Source organism: Aptenodytes patagonicus, chromosome 7 (assembly GCF_965638725.1).
Source record: "Aptenodytes patagonicus chromosome 7, bAptPat1.pri.cur, whole genome shotgun sequence".
NCBI classification, from domain to species: domain Eukaryota; kingdom Metazoa; phylum Chordata; class Aves; order Sphenisciformes; family Spheniscidae; genus Aptenodytes; species Aptenodytes patagonicus.
This window is the reverse complement of record NC_134955.1, coordinates 64,750,759-64,774,651: the sequence shown is the minus strand read 5'-3', so window position 1 is coordinate 64,774,651 and position 23,893 is coordinate 64,750,759. Positions and strand designations below refer to the sequence as shown.

Below are 23,893 nucleotides of genomic sequence, written 5' to 3'. Positions count from 1 at the left end.
CAACTTAAAACTTTGAGCACAGCATCCCACCCGGTTGAAATACGTGAGTCAAGCTTTGCTGGTCTTCCTTATTCTGTTCCTGTGTTTGCTTATTCAGAAAAGGGAAAAATTAGAAAAGGCATTTCTGAAATTCCTTCGAGGTGTTGGTTCAGTCTGTATGTGGACTCAGGACGATCTCTGTTGTTACTTTTTCTTTTAATTTTGAAGATTGTCCTTGAAGTTGAAAAAACAAAGAAAAAAAATTGAAGTCTTAATCAAATGAGTTAACAGATTACTTCTGTTGTCTTAACTAATAACAAAAAATAGTTGTGTGTTCAGCTGCTTTGAATTGGCCTGTTTGTGACTCTGGAGTTAAAGGCATCTTTCATGATTCCTTTGCTCTGTCTCTGCTCTGTCTCTTAGTTTATTAGTTGGCTGTGGGCAAGAAAACTGTTGTGCCAGGGAAGCAAAAAAACTCTGCTTCATTTTGACAAACAAAAGAAGAAATGCTTTCTAAAATTCTGCATGCTTGTGAAATTTCTTGCTTGGATATTAAAGTTTTGGCCTCTCGTATCTTAAAATTTCTCCCTGCTAACTTTGACAATTTCTATGTGACATAGAGTAGGACAATATTTATCACGTTTGTGGAATTCACTGATGGAGATTTATCTCCCTACAGTCTTGTGTAGGTAATTGGAACCTGTCATTTCTCTTGAGAGCAATCCTTTACTTAAAGACAGTTTACCTAGCGGGCTAATGTTTTTTAAAACATTCGCTTTTTATAGTACCATTCATAAGGAGATGAACTTGGATATTAATAGGTCTCTCTTCCTTCTTGTACAGTGTGGCAGAAAATAGACAACTGCCTCTCTCCTCCTCCCTCCCCCTCTAGTAATGTCTATAAAATTCTATGCTAGTAATCTAACAAGCTTCTGAATTAGACCATTTTAGCTTTGGAATGTTGTAAGACAGACTTACAATATACTTCAGGTAACATAGCTTTTGTTTAAGTTCCATGTAGCCGCTGCTCTTTTTTGATAATGGAGAAAGTATGTATGCCACTTATGGCATAGGACTGTCTTTTTTAAACATTCGAATGTGAGTTTTGAAGTGTTTGTGTCATTTTACAGGCACTATGGCTCAAAACCTGAGAGGGAGAATGTTGTTGCTTTTTAATGCTGTGTTCTCTGATAGCGCCTAGTTCCTTTTTCATGTGTGGAAAGTGCCTTCTTGTTTTGCTCTATGAAATAAATTGGAGAGCTGATGACGTGACAATGCAGGGAAGCATTCCCTAAGCCTGAGGGTCTGCAAGTGTGACTTGCTGGTGGAGCTATTGCAGTTTTCTTGGAAGACAGCTTTTCTTAAATAATGGCCACAGCATTAAACTTCTGGACCCTCTATAGGATTAACAAATAACTGAAAAAATTCAGTGCCTGTATACACTGTTTTTATACGGAAGACTGATTTATTTGCTTGTGTTCTTGAAGACATGCTTGTACTCATTTCACCTGTACTTTGCAGCTGGACACGAGTTAGCTGTGATCCCAAGCTGCTTTCATCTCACCGTGGCTGATGGTCTTGGAGGAATCAGAATGCATCTGTTGGTGTGGGATACAAGTGGCATCAGCTCAAGCGTGTCTGTGAAACGATGTGCAGGCACATTGTATTTCTGTTGTAGGGCTGTAACACCACCTGCCCAGGCACATCCAGCACAGTATCTCACAGACATCCAGCAGTGGCTGGGAGAGCAGTACGAGAGCAGAGCACGTGGTGATGCTTCTCCACAACATTACCACCTCGTTCCTTGTGCAGAAGTGCGTGTATAGCTTTGGTCATCCTCGTTGCCTTCCCAGTTGTGTGATGTGCTCGTCCATCTGGGAGGATGCTGCCGTTGCATACACTATTCAAAAGTCGCTCAGGCAAAGACTTTGGCTCCTGCTCAATGCCATTGCTACAGCAGCTTTTCTCAGGCAAATACAGTACACTGGTGGAAGACCCAAATGTAAATGTAGGTATTAGATACAAATGAATAGAAACTACAGGGTTCTGTACCAGGTATGAAATGTGTGTTCAGTGGGAGGGTCCTGTGTCCAATACAGCCACACCAGCAAGGTTATCAGCAGACTGACCTATGTCAACCCCCTGCTCAAAAAAGGAAACCACCAAAAAACTCAAAACCAAACCCTGGTCCCAGCCTGAACCAGAACAACTCTGCACCCACATGCAAGTTATTTTTAACCTGGATGATTGCTGTGCTGGGATTTGCTGTGCTCCCAGTAGGTAGTGTCAGCCCAGAGAGCTGATGTGCTGCGGTGTGCGGGTGGGAACGAGATGTTATGCAAAGGGTCTGGAGCTCCTTTGAGTGGTATTGCCATCAGAGGCCTTCATCTTGTAGAGCTGCAGCTCTGGAGTCCAGTTCCATGATGAGCATCGCTAACAGCAAAGGTAGTTTGATCCCTGCCTTTCCCATCCCTCAGCTGCCCTTTCCCACTCCCCTCTTCCAAATGTGCTGGGCCTTAGCTTGGGCAATGCATCTGTTCACCGGGCCAGTGAAAAGATCTGGGTTTCACAAGCAAAATAAAATAAAAAAAAGATCCAACCCTTTTTTTTCTTTTCCTGTTTCTCTTTGATCATCTCACTCCCCCAGATGCCACCACAGAGTGGAGGAGGGAATGGATGATGTAGAGATGAGCAGCAGCCTTTTAAACCAGCTTTGCAGCAGGAGAGGCTGAATGCAGGACTGTGTTGTGAGCTTCTCTCTCTTTTTTTTTTTTTTTAGATTTTTTTAAACATATATTTATAACCCACTGTCTCATTATGTTCAGTCCTGCACAGTCAGAGTGAAGGAAGGTGTTTTCTGTTCTTTTGGCTTGACTTAATATGAGTGGGAAGCTTTTTAGAAATGTTCTGTTCATTGACTGCTGCTAGCAGATGGATGCTCTCTGCTTGAAGTGCCTCAGGCCTTTATATCTTCCATTTTCTCTCCCTCCCTCCTCCCAGCACACACCCTGGAGTGCACAGGCTGTGCTAATTTAGTCACAACTTAAAAAGGAGTGATGAAGAAGAAATGCTCAACTCTAATAGAATTCTTGTTGCTCGCAATGTCTTTAGGGAGTACTTTTTCATTTCAGGATCCCCAAGGATTTTTCCAGCAACATGTATTAGATGTTCTGCGATACTTCACTGGAACAGCAGTAAAATTCTTAATGCATTAGGACCAAAATGCTAATTCTGTTTATGTATTAATCCATTCAGAACATATAGCATACATGACATCCAGTTTGATTTTTTTCAAGTGATTTTAATATCCTAGGCTTGACCGTTTCTAATTCTGAGGTGGCCTTTCCATCTATATGAACTATAAACCAAACCTTTGAACAAACAGTTCATTAACCTAGTGTGTTAAAACATTTGAACCAATTCCTGAATTTTACTAAACTGGATGTTGCTATGTCAAGAGCTTTCCCCACTTACCAGCAGAAGTTGGCTGATGCTAGCTCTGAGGAGTTTGATTCATTTTTTAACAGAATCACAAAATGTTACTATTTACTGATACAAATTGCACGTATTTTTATCTGAAAAAATTCCAAACTTTACACAACCAGAATTAAAATCTGTTCTTCTATGCTGATTACTATGCCTTAAGTGTTAAAAATACTGTACAGCTGTGGTCACCAGGTGGTGCTGTTACACATGGCTTAAAACACTTTCTGAAAATAAGTTTAAATTCTGCCATTGTCATAGTTATTCAACTGTAATTTCATGGGAGGAGCGGTGAGAAAGAGAATTTCTTTTTTTCATCATGTCTTTAAAGTAGGGCTTTTCCTGAAAATTTTGGGTTTGCTCTTCTGCTAGCTGCTCAGAGTGGAATTTCCCACGCATAGTTTATGACCATCTCTGATGTAAATAATGGTATATGGGATAATTTGGGAGGTTGGATGCTGGGTGTGTGGGACCGTATCTGGGCTGGGGTGATAAGTTCATGAAGGCTCTCATTAAGTCCTGAGGGAGGATAACATGCAGGTACTGCATGTTTTATCACAGGTGGAAGGTTGCAGAGTGATGTCTCCTCATAAGATGAATATAATCTGTTTCCCAAATGACATTTAATTTAACCTTGCAAGTTTTGAAGGGCAAGAACTCCAGCTTGCTCTGGAAGGATGCTTCTTAGGAGAAAAAAAAAAAAAAAAAAAAAAATCCCGGCTGCTAATACACAGCTTCTTTTTAATGTCATCAATAAATGTAATGCTCTTCCTCTTACTTAGAAAAAACTTTAGATCATACATATAAAATAAAGTCATTTTTTCCCTCTACAGTTGTACAGTAATTAGACTTGTAAAGAAAGTTGCTTTTTTCCTAAGGCTTTGCAGAACTGGCTATTTATGGATAAACTGTGGAATGGGAAATCATGAGTTTAAAGTTGCCAACTATTCCTTTAGATGAAGATATTCCCCCCCCCCCCCCTTGTACTCAAATAATTGTCTTTATTGTCCAAAATGATTCAACTAAGTACTAGTCTGCATAGACTAAACTTAAGTACTGTCAACCATGTAGGTAGAAATGAAGGAAGTTTGAGTAATTGAGGGAGGGGGAGTTACCAAATGCATACCTCCCCTGAAGGCATTATTATTGCTATCATTTCAGACATAACTTCCTACACTGAGAATGTAACACTTGGAAAATGAATTGAATTGTTTCCTACATATTGATTTTTTTTTTAACTTTTGTTTTCTAATAGAAATTATAAGCAAATGACACTTAAAGAGACAGAAGTACAGCATGGTCTCCTCGAACCCAGGCTCCAGTGTAGTTAAGGACTGCCACCAGTGTGGCAAGGAGCTGGGTTCAGCATGCTTAAACCTGTTTTTGAGCTATGCTGTTTAGACCTACTCTGGATGTCAGCAGGAGCTGTGTTTGCTTGGCATTATTGTTTGGGATCCCAAATATGTACCTAGAAGTCTGGCTTTAATCACATAGATTGAAAGCCTTCATGCTGTTGTAACAAAGCTGTCCCAAACAAACACAGCATAAATTAAGTGAAAAGGTAATTGATTGCTTAGCTGTTTAAAGTCAGTTCAGAGGGTTCCTGTGTTTTCAACCCAAGCTTCTCTAAGTTTGAACAATAGAAAAATCAAACATGGATCTTTCTTCAAAGAAAGGTTGTTAGTGCTGAATGCAACAAAACAAGTGGCTAATTATATTCAAATGTGACTCCCTAAGAAATTATATTATGCTAATGAGCATATAAACGGTTTTTTAATAAAATCAATTGGGAATGGGATTTTTAGAAGAACGCTGTATATTCTTCCTTTATGTGCTCTAAAACCACACAGTTGGTTAGTAGTACTTTTGGGTAGCATATTATGAAATGCATAATATTAAGAAAGCAGTTTAGGATCATATTTCCAGTTTCTGGGGGTATACACAGAGCTGGGTTCATGTACAGGAATTAGACACACATGTTCTCCTGTATGATTGCCATTCATTAGAATGTATATGAATAGTATTTATATTGTACCTTAGATATGCTATTTGATTACTTTTATAAATCAATACTCAGGGAAAGCATTCCATGCGTTTTTATGGTAGGAATCATGAACTTAGTATTGCTACAAAGGGAGCTGCATAAGGTTCAGTAGTTTGCACTTGCTTTGTAGTCCATTTAGGATGAATTTCTGAGACTGGCTTGTTCTCCAGACACTGATCATTAGGTCTGGTCTGAGGGAGGTTTTTTGATAGCAGTATAGAACATACTGAACCCGAAGGTTGCTTGTTTCCTGTCCTTGCAAAATTGATGTATAAGACACAGCCATCTTTGATGTTCTTCCTGTCTAAAAAGCATCGCATTATTTTGCCTAAAAGGGAGATACAAACACTGCAGAGTCTCCAGCCACACTCTCATGGGGTAGCACGGGTGCTAAAGCATGGGTGATCATCCTTAGTGGTCATCCTGGTACTTATTTTCAGGGTTTTGCAGAGCCACTTGATGCAGAAGGGCATTTCTGGTTCCTTTGGGCATGCGTGCGTATACATGCAAGCTTAGACAGATGCATAGAAATGCTTTTATATGGGAAAAGACGCTTTCTAAATCAGGTTAGGAGATTGATGTCTTTGCTTATGGAATATGTATACTGCATGTTTTGAGGGAGTACACAGACAGCTGTAAACTTCTGCTTCCAAACTCTTTGTAGCATCTTAGACAAATCAGAGGAGTTGCATATTACTGATGAACTGCTCTCAAGGCTTGCTGCTGTACTTCTTGCCAGTGCTTGTTTCACTTCTCTTCCTTGCTCTGGCTGATGCCTATAGAAAGCTGACTGCTTTTTCTTTTTTCCTTGGTTTGTGGCTCAGCATGAAATCTGAAGAGCACTGGGAGCGGGTGCAAAGGGTGGGGGTGGGATGGATGGGGAATGTCAGATTTCCCCTTTCAGCTGTCTCTGGTAACTTCATCCTCTGATATTTTACCTGATTTGTTATAAAAGAAGAAAGTAGATTTTTTCTGATCACTAAGAGATTAGGAAAATGCTCTTCCAAAATAAAAATAATGAAAAGTACAGCCCCAGCTGCTCCAGTTGTACCTAGTCTTCAGGCTGAGGTTTTTGTGTGTTCTCTCCTGCTTCTTACCCTAGGTTTGCTATGGAGTTAAGAGAGGAAAGCAGACTTTATATGAGAAAGCAGTAAATCAGTAATAGCTCTTAGTTTATCATTCACTCCTCTCTAACTACCAGCCTCCATTTGAAACATGAGATGAATCCTCAGTATTTGCTAATCCAAATTCATCCTCATTTCCGAAGGTGAGCACAGCTATCTTCCTATTGTCAGCAAATCGGCATCTGTAAATGAGGGAGATTTTAGAGGGGTTGCCTTATGATTCTGAGCCCTATGCAGCTTGCCAAATCCAAGCCGGTGTTATCTTTGCTTACTTCCCTGGCCGTGAAAGCTCTGTGAGCTCAGGGAAATAGCTAGAAATAAAATTATTGAATGTCAGCTGAAATCCTGTAAGTGATTTCATAGCAGTACTAATGTGGGTGAATAGCTTTGCAAATACAGTCCCTTTCCACCTTAAAAAAATATATTTCTATATCTAAAGGCTTCTTTCTTGTGGGAGGTGGGCAAATAATCTGACATTTTTAGCTGCATGAAATCTTTGTTTTTAAGCTTGAATACAAGGAAAATAATTTACAAGCTTACTTAGTGATACTGTGGGAAAATGTGTATATCGAGACTATTCAAAATCATCTCAAAGTAGATTTAGAAAGTATGGTTCCTAACATGCAATAGGAAAAAAAAAGTACTGCTTCTGGTGCAAGCTGAATCAGTCCTTGAGCGTGTCAAGAAAGAATACCACTTTTCAAGTGATTTTTGGAACAAATCCAGGGTGCTTGTGAGGTGACGTTTGTTGTCTGAGTGGTCTGTGTTATTCCAGCTGGCCCTATACTAAAAGTTAACTCTTGCTTGCTGCCAGCTTCTTTCTTGAGAGCAAATGGGTATCTGTAGCTTTGGTCAAAATAAAGTTGTTAGACATCCTGTGGATCATAAACATACTTCTGTCTCTTTCCATTCTCGGTCCATGGTGAGTCTACCATGCATTGATGGCAGATGATCTCCTCAAGGGTAGTTTGCACTCTATTTCAGATCCTGGAAAACTAGGAATAGATATAATGTTCTTTTTGAAGGATTACAGTGGTGCTCACATGCTCTTTTTGCCATTGACTAGACAGTTTTCCTACTGCATGTGTGGGTAGTTTTGTTTCCCTCCAACTCTGCTCTTTACTTTTTGATCTGACATATACAACAAACTTCATTCCGAGATCATTGCGGTGTTTGATACAAGCTTTAAGAAGAAAAGGAAACTTGACGTTGATCAAGGTCTTTGACACAGAGGAAAAAAAAGCTTTGAGGTTGTTTTGGATCTCTGAGAAACACTGATTTCTTGTGCCAGGAAAGTCAAGTTGTAGGATTACAGTGACACTGAATATTAAATACCAAATATAATCCTAAGAAAACTTCAGCAGAAGATAAAGACGAGCATAAGGGAGCGTAAGCAGTGACATGGAAACAAAAATCAAGTTCTTCAAAGAGTACATTTGGAGTGGTTTGTCTCCTCTGCGTCTCGCAGCAGAAGTGAAGGACTGCCACCTGCCTCCGTGGTTCAACGCGGAGAATCGTGTGTGGTTTTCTGTCTCCTCCAGACGCACTCGCTCACTATTAAGCTAAGAAGAAGGATCCTTATGTCAGATATCCATTCCTGATTTAGTCTGTAGAAAGCATAAAAGGGAGACAACATAATAACAGCCACTTGGAACAAAATGCTGTTGAAGTTTGAGTGCTGTGATTTCAAAATGATAAGAGGCACAGTTACCAGAAGCTAAAACCACAATTGATTTGGGACTCTCAGAAATGTTTGGTTATGCCAAGTTCAGTTTCCCATCTATAGAAGCATGGCTTTCAATAGGAGTTGAATGCTTATGATAATTAAAGATAGATTAAACAAAGTGGCACCTATACCTCTTGTTATATGATAATGTAGTAGGATGGCGTTTGACCATACAGAAGTGTTAACTTCAGTGTGTCCTGTTGCTGTTGTAGCTGCCAGGGCCATGGATATGTGGACGTAAGGTCATCTTGCACAAAGCTAGGCAGAATTTCATCTGCCTGTCTGCTTTTCCGAACACTCCTGAGTAAAATACAAAATGTAGGAAGGAGGACAGGCCAGATGATAATTGTTTTGCGGAGGAAAAGTGTGGTCCTTGAGGTTGATTAATGTAGCGATAGAACTTCTGAGGCCTTCAGTGGGGAGCTGCTTGTAGCATAACCGAGTCTGAGGCATGCAGTTGATTGAAGTGTTTGTTTATTCTTGTGGATCTTAAGAGGTCAGTAAATAGAATTTACTCTATGGACTCTGCCAAAGCAATATGTTTGTTAGGTTCAAGATAACGCTGATGTTAAGCAATTTCTTAGGGCAGCTTCCTTGATTGCAGCTCCACAGAGTCAAAGAGGAAAACGGTAAAAACTCATTTTGGTGTTTACAGCATCTGCCTGATTGAAACTCTGAGGCAGGTAGTGTTTTATAGCCAACTCATTTAAAAGATTTTCCAAACACTGTCGCTAATCAGAAAAATGCTATAAAGTTGAGACCTATCTGTAGTCGGACTTAGACAAATTCAGACAGATCATGCTCACAACTGGTGTAAGAACTATTTCTGGGGTAGGTTGCAATCAATACTTTTCCTTGTGTTGAACATCAGCATCTACTCTGTAGGAGCAGTGACAGTATCAGGGGAGAAGAATCCATGTCTCCTTTAATGAGATCTGTTAGGTTGCTGCATAGCAATCATCACATAAATCCACTGATTTCTGTTTAAGTCTTTAGTCAGTATGTTGTCTGGTAGCTATTTTTCACCATGCCATATTACCTAGGGGAAAATGAATTAATAATGCATCTAGTCTTGGATATGTATGTTTAATGGATGATATCACGTCCTATCTTGGAGTCATACTGCACAGAAAAAACTCTATTGTAATTCATCTTTGAGGTTTAGCATGTAAAGAACAGAAAAATGTAATTGTGCTTACCTGAAATTTTCCTTAACTACTAAGGACTGGTACACTGGAGGCGAGTGGATCATCTAGAAGAGCAAAGGAAGCTGGTATCTAAAGATTTGGTTATGGACAAAATTTCTCAGACTTTGTTACGTGAACAAGTGTTGAGGTTTTTTTTGTGGGGGTTTTTTTGATGTTGTTGGCTGTTGGGTTCCCCCCCCCCCCCCCCCCCCCCCCTTCCAAAGTGTTGTTAATACAATATTTAATTTAGGAAAACTAGAATGGAGTGGTGACTATGGGAAAAAAATTTAAGAGGTGGCAACTCGAATAGGTGGATCTTTGCTGTACAGGTCAGGTTGGTCTGTCTGACACTGGGTCGGTATTGTTCTGTTGCCAAACTGCGAGCAGGCTGGAAGGCTGTTGTACCGAGTCAGCAGAGATGGCTACTTGGAGAGGAAAAGGTGGGGTTTTTTTTTCCCCTGTTCTGTACATTCAGAATACAGAATGATTCTGTCATGCAAAGCAGCCTCTCTCTTAAGCTTTAAAGTTTTGCAAAAGCATAAGAACTTACTTTAACCTAGTAAATAATCTTAGCCCATTTTTCTTACATGGGTTCATTCCATATCATGCATTTTTTTTCTTGTGTTTTTCCCTTCCTGGATTCATATGTTCCAAGCAGTGGGGGTTTCCACCAGTTCCCTTGGGAAACTATTATGAGGTCCAATGAGTTTTGTTGTAAGTTCACATTAACATGGTGCTTACATTTTCCTTTAATTTCACGGTATTAGTCCTTAGCCATGAACTCACGCTTATATCTGTTTATGGCTTAAACTTCCATTGTCTTCTAGAAATCTAGTGATCTTCTGCTCTTCTCATAACAAATCATGTTTGGTAATTCAGTGAAGGCTGTAAGTTCAATCCCTGGGTCTTTAAATACCCACACCCTACCGCCTCCTGCCGCTCTCCATCTTTAATTCTAGGGTGATTAGGGTTCCTGAGGAGGAGAGCAAAGTCTGGTGGGAATTCCCTCCTCCCAGAAAAGTTGCTGATGACATCCTGTATGTAAAGAGTAGCTTCATATAAATGGAAGAGATCATATACGTACAGATAGATATTATTCAAATATGCCAAATATTTTCTAAGAGGGCCACGTTGGCTCTGTAGAAATAAATAGATGGCATTGTAATTTTAATTCTTTACTGAAACAGTCTGTACATCTGACTTATATAAATGTTATTGTTTAAAGAAATACAAGGCTGTTCCTGAAATATGTGCATTCTCTCTTTAAACATAAATCTTCTTTCAACTCCAAGCCGAAGTAGATAGCACAAGAGACTGGCTTGATAAATAGCTTCACTGATTCACTACATTGTGTAGCTGAGATTTGTGGCAACCTTCACTTACTTTTAGTTTAAAAAGGAAGGAAATGCAAAGTTGAGGCTGAAGTGCTGTCCATAACTTCTTTCATCATCTATGGGCAGTACACAGATAAAATTATCGGGGCAGTTGTAGCTCTGATCTAAATAGGCCTTTTATAGTGGCAAAGAAGAGCAGCCCCCTCAGATTCATACTCCTTGCTTGTTATCTGTAGCTGATGGACTCAGCTGCCAGGGACAAACTAAGGGCAGAATTTCATTCTTTAGCTGCAGCCTGGATAAAGATTGATGCTGTCTTACCTAACTGCCAGGTTTCTTATCCCTTCTGTATAAAGGAAGAAGTATTTGACCGCTCTTGTCACCTTCATATAAAAACGCCTTAAATAAGTATTAGCCTAATGCTATCTTTCTTGCTTTTGTAACAGCTCTGTGCCTTTCCCAGCTTGATTTCGCTTCTTCTCTCTTTCTGCTTCCATTTTTAGATCATGTTTTATCTCTTATCCCTTTGATATCTTTAATAACTGCCTCTTTTTCTTCACCCCCCTCAACTACTTCTCTCTGCATCCTTTTTCCCTTGATGCCGTCTCACCACATTTCCATTTTTTTTTTAGATGATTTAAGGGATTTGCCAATTAGTTGATATTTGTGAAATTTTTACTTACGGACTTATTGTGTCATACGTTGTCTTTGACTGCCAAACGGGTAAGGTCTGGATGGGGAGAGAATGCCCTTTGTTAGAATTGCACATAGAATTAGGGGGAAAGGGGAAAAAAAAAAACAACCCAGCCCGAAAACCAGAGCCCAAAAGTAGCTTTGGGCTCACAGGCCTTTTTCAGTCCTGAAGAAGAAGCAGCAACCTTAAGTCAAGTACAGGTTGAGAGCAGAGCGGGTATTAGTCTCTGTCAGTATAGTCTTTCCTGCCTACACAGTCGGATGATGGAGAGTGGAAATAACTTACCACTAACAGTTGTATTTTGACAGAGTAACTGGTGTGCAGAGGAGCAGGGCTGAACTCTAGGGGAGGAAAATTGTTCTGCACATGTCTGAGGACAAGTAAATTCTCAGACGTGTTTTAAAAGGTAAGTATTAAAGGTGGACAAGGAAAGTAGGGAGGGTTCACAGAGATAAGCAGGAGTCTCTTAGCAGGAAAAGGGAAAGGCTGGACTGGCTTTTATAACAGGGAAGGTAGATCAAACAGGAAGATTTTTATTTATTTTTTTAAACAATCTTAGTATGTGTGACCTTATCTAATAGTTGCTGCAGTGCAGCTGAGAAGAGGTAATTGTTCAGCTGCGGTAACTCAATTACTTCTGCTCTTGTCCCTGTCCCCTTGGCCTCAGTGGCAGTTCTGGTCAGGGGAGAGATACCTTCAGCTCCTGCATCCTCCTCATCCACATGAAGCACCTCAACTCCCGGGGCTCCTGCCTGCTTCTGTGGTGTCCGCAAGGCTCTGAAAAATGGCTCCTGTCAGTTCTCACTCTTCTTTGCCTTGCAAAAGCCCTGATCTGCAGGGAAGGCACTAGAACTCGCTGTCAGCGAGCAGATAACGCTGCACTGATTTATATGCTGTTTGCATCTGTAAAGTTTTCCATTGCAGCAGTGGATCCTTTTGTGTTTAGTCTTCATCTTTGTTTCGTTTTAAAGATTTTGATAACTTTTACCAATAGGCAACAGATTCCCCCCCCCCCCCCATGTCTAGCTGTGTAGATTGATGACAGTTGCTTGTTAGTTAAATGCTTTTTGCTTTGTAGGTATGAAACAAGTTCTGATCTCTAATAATGCTAGAATTACGGGTTTTTAAAACTTTAAAAAAGTGATCTTTTCAAAACTGTCAGATTGTCATGAGGATTTTTTTTTTCTTGCAGTGATGTAGAAATGATTTTGGATGGTTGAAGGTAGTGCTTGGATCAGCAGTACTGCTGTGTGACAGAAATGTTTCATTTCTTGTTGTGACAAGAATAACAACTGGTAATTGATAAGTGTGGGGAAAAAGCTTTACATTTATATAGATATAGAAAAATCTCTAGGAATAACTGTCAGTTAAAATGTAATTTAAAAAAAAAAAAAAATCACTGTCCAAACAAAACAGAGGAAGATTAAAGCAAAGCCTAACTGATGGTACTTTCAGAAGGAAATCTTGCATGCTCAAAAGCTACCACTACCTAAAAGTTCTCGGTATCTTAAATTTTTCTTTCTAATTCCCTTAATGTCAGATAGGTAAGGGTTATGCTACATTAATCATACACGTGCTCACTGTTCTTGCCAGTAGTGCAGCCTTCCAGCTGTTTCGACTTTGAAACAGCTGCAAATCTTACATGAGTAAAAAATTCAGTTGACAAAACTTTCGGATATAAAAAAAGTCCACGTTTGCTTGCTTCCAAAATTAATCTTAAACGACCTGAAGCATTCTAATATACAAACAACTAATGAACATGTTAGCATTTGTTTAAGCTGTGATAAGTCAGACTTTTGTGTGAGCTCACTTGTATAAGAGGAGTGGCAAGGGCTGGGAGCAGTAGCAGGGAAGCAGGAGGAGGCGTAGGGATAGTGTGTACTTTTCTCTTTGACCCATTTAGGCTGCAGCCTCACATTTGCTTTAAGTCGATCCACGTGTACGCTGCTGCTGACAGCATTTCTCCTCACCCCAGCCGCATTCTGACGGCGTTAGGGCTTGGGAGGCTGCTTGTTGAGTTATAAGAGGGAACTGGTCTGAATGAAAATTTAACTTATTGTTGTTCGGGCTGATTTTCAGCAGAGCAGGTTCCATCATCTGTATCAGCATGTGGCCACATAAATGTCGTGCTGGAGGTGGGAACGCTGTCTGCAGCAACATTGCTTGGGCTTTAGCTTGACTTAAAACAGCTGTGATCCTATACCTTCAGATGCTAGTGAATCAACAGACTGGGGTTTTGTTGTTGTTGGTTTTGGGTTTTTTTTGTTTTTGTTGGTTTTTTTTTTTTTTAATGTCAGCATTGGCTATGGTTTTCCAGCTTGACACCAGAAGTGAAGTTCAGTAAGGACTTTATGAGCAAGAAGTTCTTTAGCTGTATTTAAAAAAAAAAAAATAAAAAATTAAGCAAGGATAAGAAGGAGGCAAGCCACTGTCTAAGGATGATGGGGCAAGATTAGCAATAGGTTAGGTGCAGCCCATGAATAAACCGTATGGCTTCTAGTCTGTTGTTGTTGTTGAAGCGGCGGTAGCAGTTAGATGGATAATAGGAATGAAATGGCAGCAGAAGTGCCACCTGCGAGGGAAGCAGAATTCCAGGAACTGAATGCAAAAAGTCAGAGGAACCACTTATGATGCCAAATTTTTCAGAGTGGGTAAGGCAAATTAAGTCAAATGGCCAGTTGCTGTATATGCAAAGAGGCTGCCCATGTGGGAATGGTATCATAATTGGGGAATGGAAAAAGTGCTTGAGGAGGGGGGTGGGGGAAGTTATGTGGACGCTTTACACGCCTGCTTTGGCATTAATAGAATACAAGGACCAATTTTGAGGGAATGAATACTTCAAGAAGTACAGATAAGTGCTGGGAAGAGATATTAACAGCAGATTTTCTGGGTGAAAGTAGCTTAGTATCAAATATTTACGAAGTGTTTGGACTGGTGACCACTATCTGAATTTTTAAGCCATTAATCTTAAAGATGCATGCTAGTTCTCTTTAGCTGAATGAATGAATAAACATTTGATGTGCAATGGAAGGGCTTTACCAGGAGACATGGGGAGCTGCACCTGGTAGTTGGGGCGCTCTCATGGGAGGCAAAATGGATGGGTTGGATTGTTGTCAGCAGGCAGAGAAATTGAATACAGGTCTCTGCGCTGAGATAGTCTGGTTCTGGCCCTAAGAAGATAAAGTGGAGGCATCAATCTTTCAGTAAACAGGTCTGGATTAAGTCTTTTTTTTTCTTTCACAAGGTTATTTTTAACAAGGATGAGTTTACTGGTTTGGTTTTCTGTGCACCCCCACAAACAGTTGTGCTGGCGCAGCTGGTAGAATGTCACAGGGAAGGGGCCAGGAACGGTTCTACTCTGCTGAGATAACAGGAACAGAGCGGACCCTTGGGCAGTCCCCGAAGCAGGTCTGCCAGGTGACACAGGCATGGGGATGCACCAGTCGGAGCGGGACCGAGCGTGCACGGACTCCAGGTTGCTCATCCCTGGGACTGACACATCCCGTGGAGGAACTGGGGAGTTCTCCTGCGGAAGAGCATGGGTCTGGGGACGTGGGGTGCACCCACAATTTAGATGGTGGCGAAGTGGGGATTTGGGGCTAGGCTGAAGTTAGGCAGAGCATGGGAATGAGGCCAGCATGTTCATCACTTTCCTCATAGACAATTAGGTGTTACTGGGAATAACTCTTAGCTATCCTTAATAAAATTAAAGTTGTTACTGTGCTGGCTCAGCACTGCTGTAATGCCCTGCTGTGCTGCTACTCCTACTGTTCATTGGCCTTTTTCATTACAGGCTCGGAGATAAAAAGCTGCTTCTGGCTCATGGTATTGTGCGTGTTGCTGGAAATGCTTGGTGTGATCGCTGCAGCCATTGCCTCGGTTTCCTCCCTGCCTCCCCCCATTGTTCGGGCTTTAAATGTTTTCTTGTCTTTGACCATGGGACTCTGCCCTTGATTAGGCTTCTGGGACCAGCCTTCATAAGAGTAGCCCTACTGATGTTCCTGGACTTTCCCTGTTGTGGCTTTGTTTGTTTGTTTTACTTATTTGTAATACAAATAACATAGAAGCCTGGCATGGAGTAAAGAGCAGGAAATTCATTCAGGCTTTGAGCTGCGACTTGCTGAAGTTGAAAGATATGACAAAGCACGCAGGGATGCCCACACATAAAAAATGCTCTTTTCCCCTTTTTGGGAGTTCCTTTGGGGGCTTTTTTCAAATGAAGAAAATAAAAGGAGTGAAAAACCAAATGCAGAATAAAATCTGCACATAAAATTCAGTCGGTAAAGTAATTCAAATTCTGGAAATTAATACCCAAGCAAAAACCATCCAAATGTTTCCTTTAATAGAATACAGTGTTTGTTACCATAACAATCCTTTTTGCAAAAAAAGGATTAGTGCTGTTAACATGACTCCATTGCCCAATTCAGGTACTGCTAGTTTCCAGGGCCCCTCGAGCAAATTGCAGAAAGAGGGGAAAATCTGTATGTCTGGATTTTGATGATGCAGTTTAGTATCGTAATAACAATTCATTTAAGCTCTGGCTGTGTACTGCCTGTTATTTCCCTGGAAACTTACGCTTCGTACTGAAAAGTGCTACTTTGAAATAGCAGTGTTTCAGTCTCTTGTCAGTTTGAGGGGAGGGTTGCAGATGAGCAGGCAGAAGCCAGATGAGAGTAATATATAACTGTAGCTGCTTGACGCTACTGACTTTTAAGGGATCCAAAAAAAGGTATGATTCCTCTTGAAGAGTGGAAGAGAACAAGATGTTTCTGTAGTAACGAGATCATAAAAGAAAGAAAATTGCTTGTAAAGAATGGGTCTGATTTCCCCCCTTTTTCTATTTTGCTCCTATTATAACTTAAGCTGCAGTTTTGCTATCAACTGCCTCTTGTGTAAGCATTTAATATTACGAAGGTTTTCTGCAAGTCTATTTTTGTGACAGTGATTTCTAGCCTACACATTTTTGTTTTGTAATAACCACTGTTTCCTCCATCAAAAGAACAGAAAATTTCTGAAATAAAAGGCTAGTAGCATTGAGGGGTCCTATGTGAACTTGTCAGTTCAGGTCTTATGTGCCAGTTCAAAGCATTGAGGTTGGCATCGGTTGAGGAGATGACAGTGTTTGTTTCAGCATGCTGGGAGTAGATGGGTAGAAACACTTTTTTAGTAGGCTTGGAACTAAAAACTGAAAAGGGCCTTTTGTTTTTAGGTGCAGATTCAGGAGCGTGATAAACTTTACTACTTGGTAGCCTGGGAACTTGATTTTGTGTGTTGCTTACAGAAGTGCAACCTTTTCTCTCTCTCTCTTTTCTCCCTGCCTCCCCCTTCACCCCGATGGTATGATGAGCCTTTGAGAAATAAATGGGAGCTGCCTGATATGTGTCTTATATGTCACAAAAATTCTGTAGTTTCTAGACTTTTTTTCTTTTGCTCTTTAAAGGAGAATAATTTTACTGTTTTACTGGTGAGGGAAAGGGGAGGATCTTTGTAACTTTGTTGGTGAGCTTGTCCTGCCTTTAAAAAGACGCTGTTCCTTGTCCTTTTCCCAAAGATACTTAGGCACCACTTTAATGCCATCACTAAATTGCAAGGGCAGCATGAAGCGTAAGCTTTGACCTTAAAGGCTCTATTTCTTCTGGTTTAAAAAAAGAATCCCAGGATCTGTCAAAAACCTGTAAGGCCCAAAAGAGGCAACTCTTATTGCAAGTTACTAATACAAGATGCACCTACTAAGGGACATGTTTTACCTCTGCATGTTTTGTGTTATATGTTGTACTCTTGCCTAGCAATTTAGAAGAAAATGCAGTATTTATTTCTGACTGTTCCACATGATGATACTCCTTTATAGTACTGAGATAGCAGTAGCTGCAGGTTTTTAGAGTAGTGTCCCACTCGAACTTTTAAAAAAATTGTTCTACTGAATAAAATGGATAAGAAAGTCAGGAAGCTGTCATCTTGAGTTTTGTTTTACAACCCAGGGCATGGCAGGGTTTAAAGGTGTGGCAGTTCTTTTCTTTTCTGTCCAGTAGAGCAGTTCAATTCATTTGATGAGTTTGTAACACTGCGATGTAATCTGGTGAATACCGAGTTGAGCAGATTGTTAATAAATTGCATTGTAATGTTGGATATTCCCACTGTTTTGGCTGAGATCATAAGGCTTATTGCATTCTTGCAGATCGCTGGACCAGCTCACTGCACACTGGGACCATATGGTCAAACTGGTGGAAAGGGCATTAGCCAGCCGTTAGGGCTGATTGAAGCCACGCTGGTAGTCTAGAGCAAACGACAGAGACAGTCCGGAGATAAACAACAAATGGAAGGTTATAAAATGCCACCCAGCTAGCGAGGAGCAGCAGGAGTGGGAGTACATTCAAAGGCTGATAGACATAATGCAGTATTGTAGGTTTGCTGGAGGGAATTGCTCATCTTCCCAGCCCTGTAGCTTGCAGCTGCTCTGCAGTTTCTCCCTGCACTGACCATATTGCTGGGGGAGCAGTCACTCACGTAAGAAGGTATCTGAATGCTCAGCAAGGCTTGTGGCTACCATTGCACAGTTATGAGGACTTTTCATGCTGAGGACTGGCAGTATGAATGGGTATTTGGTCCCTGTTCATGTTTGTCTTTGTCAACAGTAACTGGACCATTGGATAGAGAGTTTATTTTGATCAGTTATTTTCTTATGCCAAATTTCTCTAAGCATGAATATCTGCTCTTCAGATACCAACAGATTAAATAACTGTATTTATAGTTAAATAAAATATTATGGAGACACATTTTTCAGCTCTGGAAATGTCAGATTGGTGAGATTGGAAGAAAAGGTTGGAAATCACAAAATTACATACTTTTGGTTGTCATTTGACTGGGATGAGGACACTATACAACAGTTTGGTATTGTACTGCAGTACAATACCAATAGCCATTTAGCCAATAGCTGCCTTTTCTTGGAGTTACCTTTTAAATGGAGATGCTTGTGAATCTGTGAAGGAACCAGAAGAAGTACAAGGTATCTTGTGTTCCCTGTGGAGAAATCTAGAAGCACGATTGCTAGTGCGAACTTTTGCAGCTATTTTTTTGTTTTGTTTTGTTTGTTAGTGTTACATAAGATACCAGAAAAATAGAATTTTGTTGTCATGTTAAATTCAAGAGGCGGGGGTGGTAGGGGAACAACAAAGCTTTTGATCTTTCTTTCGTAAATAAGAGACTGGTTACAGAGTGTAAATATTTATCTTAGATGATGCTATAAGCAGTACATTTCTTTCTCTCTCATAACAGATAAGGGCAAAACCAAGTTAGTCATCAAGATGCACATAATTTCTAATATGCTTCTTGTCCTGTGTTAAGTTGTTCATTTTGGGGATCAATAGCGGTGCAACAGTTGTCTTATTTTTCCACAAACTATATGACTGACATAATACTACAAAGCAGCTTGAGGGAGTACTCGCACACAGAATTAAAGCCTTCACTGGTCTGCTGAAGGTTGAGTAAAACATTCAGAGAAATAGCATTTCCTAAGTGGACGAGTACCTTTCTGTGCTCTTAGATCTCTTTGGTATTTGTCAGCAATGACTGGTCACCCCTAAAGTAATTGCATTTTAAAATATTGATGCTGGATGAAGAGCTCAGCTAAAAAAGCATATATTACTCAAACAAGCATACTGTTTACCTAGGATGGATTATGATGAATTATATTTCAACATTTGAAATTAAGAAAAGGCTAAATACTCAGAGAATATTAATGGTAGCTTGGGGATGGGACCAGATCAGTGGGAAAAATAGCTTATGAATGAAATGAATTTCAAATATTTTCCTCAATGTTATTTTTTTCTCTTCTGGTACGTTCTTTGTTTCTGAAGTGCCCTCTGAGGTGTGGAGCCCTGAATGAGAGTGGTGTTCTTGGGAGAAGGATTAACCTGGTAATAGGGATGGGCCAGGGGAGTGCTGGGGGAGAAGTCTCGTGGATGCTTGTCCTGTTCTTACTCTGCATCTCCAGCTCATTTGGGCTGTTCTCTGGTGTACGCCCAGGACCACATCAGCCTCTGCTGGGCTGCTGGCCTGGGAAGCTTCCTCATCACCTCTTCTTGCTTGGTGGCCTTGTGGAGCCAGGTGGGCCCTGCATACCGGTTCCACCACTAGCCCAAGAAGCATTCAGGAGTGCATGTGGCTCTTCCTTGGCATAGGAGCCACTGTTCTCTTTATGTTTTTACAAAAGCTTTACTTAAAAGCAAAATTCAGACAACACTTAAAACTGCTGAAACTGTTTTCCTGTTATCAGCTGCCTTTGTGACTTTGAGGACATTGAATTGGACCATCTTACTTAAAGGGAATGCAGTGCACTTGCTACTGCAGTGATTCCAGTCTGGATCTCCCTGCAGCTGAGGGAGAGGTACATTGGCATGGTCATGTCTTTTTTAAATGGTTGTACATCTGCATGTAGTGCCTAAAATCTCTATAGATGACAGTTCTTTGTGTCTTCATCTCGGCAGCCATGCATGGCAAAATACAACCAGATAAAATAGGAAGCTTAGGTGATAGGAGGAGGCGGTTTTCCATAGCCTCGCTGATCCACGCTGGCCTCTGGGGTGGACTTGTTTGGGGAGGGGTTGATGAGGGAAGCTGCTTTGCTGCCACTGCAGAAATGAGTTTTAGTACTCAGGGCTAAGTGCATTCCCCCCCCCCCCCCCCCCCCCCCCGATAAGTACAAACTGATTCTTTCTTAGGGACATAAAAGTCTTGATCCCGCTTCAGCATACAGGTTGTAGAGTGTGAAATAAAATTCAGGGGAGGGTGAGTGCTAGTTAGTATCTTAGTTTTGGGAAGATGTAGTATTTGTATTTGAGGCTGGTGAGTGCCAGTCCAGGGCCTGCTGATGGCAGTGGAAAAACTATTCACTTAAAATGGGCTTTGGATTACTCCTGAGTACCTTATTGTACCCATACCTCCTGTGGAAGGTGACATATCCTTCCTCTGTTGTTACTTCTTCATCCAAATGTGTTACACCTGGTTGACCAACGTGCCTTAAAGGAGATCTCGTTGGTGAGTGCACTAATTGCCACTTGTGCAGGAAGGAGAAGCTGTCGCTTTGTGGCAGCTCCTGTTTGGCCAGAGTCTTGCTGACCCTGGCTGCGTGTCTGGAGTCATTTTTTATTAAAGCCGAATTGAAGCAGCGTCTTTGGCAGAAGGTTGTTCGGAGGTTAAGCATTTTTACCATGTTATTAGTGATGATGGTGTAGGGATTTGCATAAAGTTAAGATGTGCAGTCTGTGCAGGTGCTGGTGGTGTTCTGATAAGCATTGCGTGGTCGCCATTGCTTTCTGTGAGCAATGGTGGCTGAGGTGCATGGTGGGCGTTGTGCCCCCTTCAGCAAAGCTACTCATGACATCTCTGAAGGGAACAGATGAGTGTTTCCTGTAAATACACGTACTGGAAACATCTGCCCGGCACATTGAATTAAAGGATTGTTCTTGATGTGCCGTCTGACCCCATATGCTGAGGAACTCCAGTGCTCTGTTTGTCTCATGACTTCCCCCATCTTTTTCTTAAGCTGTCTTTTCGGTGCATTCTTCCGCAGCTGGAGCTGTGAGGACAGACTGGACCTTGCTTCCCGCATCTGTCCCAGCAGCTGTACCGCTTCCTGCCGTGAATCATCTGAAACACACTTTTTTTTTTTAAATTATTTTATTTAAGGGTGAAGGCACATTTGTTTTCCTGAAGCCACAAACTAATCTCGGCAGTCTGGCAGCCAAGCCTTAAATGAAGGCTCTGGTGTGAAAGTGTTCAGAGGAAGGAAGTGCCTCTCCATCAGTGGTGATCACGGGCAAGCCCAGAGCACAGCCCCTTTCCTTGTGGGCTTCAGTTGTGGTCAGAGGAACTGCAAACTTCATCACTTCTTGGAGAGTTGCAGCAAAATGTCTCCTCTGTTTGCATGTCAATGTCAAACACGCCATGACCTCCAGTTTTCAGAAGTTCATCGCTACATCTAACCAAGTACTAATTGTCAAATCATCTTTGGAGCAGGGGACGTAATCTTCTGCCTGAGAAATCTTGGCTATGTTTTGGATCCTCTCTGGGGCTGATGTTTGCGGCTTTGTTTTCCAGGGCTCATTGATTGCATGTATTTCAATTCTAGCAGTCCAAAACGAGGCATTTTTTTGTCCGGAGGAGCTGAGGATATATAGTTCCTGAAACTTGAGAGGTTATTGAGATGAAATCCAAAGTCCGCCCCCTCAATTTTGTCTTTAAAAAAACCCGCCAAAAAACCCCCAACCCAAAAGCACACTAACTACAAAGTTGTTAAGCATGTTTTTTTTTTATTCCCCTTGTTAATTTTTCTAGGGAAACGTCAGATTCACCATTTGGGAAACCAGCTTCAACTCAATCAACACTGTCTGGATACTGCCTTTAATTTTTTCAAGATGGCTGTGAGCAAGCACCTAACCCGGGGGAGAAAGATGACCCACGTAATTGCTGCATGTCTCTACCTGGTGTGTAGGACAGAAGGAACTCCTCGTATCCTTTCACAATTAAAAAATAAAAATAAACAAAAGACATACTTTTAGCAAGTCAACTATCCCAGTTAGACCTTGTTTCAAAATTTGGAAAGGTAAGTGTTTAGGAGCTAACTTTGTCACTGTTGGTTTTATGTAGTGAACTGAATGGGAGTTTGTACTGTGGTTCAACTAAAATTTTTCCCTTTCTAAATGTACAATACTTAGTATTTACAAGGACCTATAAATGTCACTCTGCCTCCCATCAATAACACTGAATTTATTCTTTCTCAACATTTTCTTCTAGTATAAGATTGCACTTTTCCTGTGCTTTGCTAGGGATTACTTGTTTATGGTGTGTGAGTTTTTTTGTTGTTGTTTTGTTTTTCTTTTTTAAAAACAAATGGCAGTGAACCCCAAGCCTCCTGTAGTGTCAGCATTAAACAACAGGTTAGAGTTCTAGTGGGTTTTCCATAAGATATTTGGATTTCCTTCTTTTCATGCTTGTGGGAAGGACAATATCCCTCCCATTTTAGTTTTGCGGAAAAAGACATTTGATAAATTCTGAAATTTGCTCAAAAATCATACAGGAAATGAGTGGCTGGAGGTGGGACTGCACACAGGCCAGAGTTGCAAGTGAGTACTCCTTGCCTCTAGACCATCCCTATTTTTGTCTTGTAGAACTTACATGAATTTTAATGAAGCTTTAAATACTGATGGCCATCCAAATTGATTTGGTTTATATGTTTTTACTTATTTTATGTTGTATTTCAGTTGCTGGAATTTGGAGTTTAGTATCAATTTCTTCTGTGTTATTTTAGTTCTTTTCTACTTTAAAGCAGTATGTGCATATCATCAGTATTCTATTTGACTTGGTGCTTTTTCTAGATTGCTGTTTTCATTCTATATTTTAGCAGTTGAACAGTTTAGCTTTCCTTTTAAGATTGAGATGATTTTTAGTTTCAGAAACTACATTTAGTATTCTAAAATTAGTGCTTTCTGATAGTGTTGTGGTCATTGCATTTGCATGTTTAAAAAAAAATGCGGTTTTGCAGGAATAATGGAATTAAAAGGAAGGCTTGCCTATTAGACTAGTCTCTTCTAATGTAAAATCTCTGTGTCAACTTTGAACAGTATAACTCTATCATTACCATAAAGACAGTGCTGATTTAAAAGCATTGCCTTTTTTTTTTGTGCCCATGTCACATTTTTAAAGTAATTTATTTACAGTCCTTATTTGAAACTACTGAATGATAGCCTAGCCATAATATGCAAATCCATTTTTCCCCACTGGTAGTGACAAAAAAGCATTCGAAGCAGTATGAGCTGTAATAGGCAAGTAGGTACATTGTAATGTAGCAGCCATCTGTGCAGCAAGTGTGGCTAACTTTTCTAGCAAACAACAAAAAAAAAGTCCTTTGCTTGTTTGACATATCCTTCTTTAAAGTATTTCGGCATGTGTAAAATGTACTGGTCTGGTTGACTCTTCATAAATACCTAAATTAATTTTCCCACTTTTTTCATTAAGTTGAGATAATATCCTGTGTGATAGTTCATGTAAAATCCTAGGACCAAGGTATGAATAAGACTGCAAAGATGGGCTCTGTCTTTCTATGTCACTATCACAAAGTACTCCATTTGCATGGTTACGGTGGCACCTGGGAATCAAGAAGTGGTAGTGCATGACACTATGGCTCAATTTTGTTAGTGTTGATTTTTTTAAAAAATCCATTAGATAAACTTAATTTTGTAGTTGATGTTAAGAACTTAACTACGTTACTTTGGGAGAATGAGTTCAGCTTCTGCTTGTGTTCTGCTGTTTGGGGTTTTGTTTTGTT

The 23,893-nt window shown here is 40.5% G+C and overlaps 1 protein-coding gene across 1 annotated transcript in view; it reads left to right on the top strand.

Annotated features, from left to right (window-relative positions):
• BRF1 (BRF1 general transcription factor IIIB subunit) overlaps positions 1-23,893 on the top strand; it is a 175,403-nt gene that overhangs the window by 23,072 nt on the left and 128,438 nt on the right. The window contains exon 3 of the mRNA XM_076345599.1: positions 21,904-22,077. Coding sequence (XP_076201714.1) covers positions 21,904-22,077 — 174 coding nt within the window. The remainder of the gene's footprint in view (positions 1-21,903; positions 22,078-23,893) is intronic.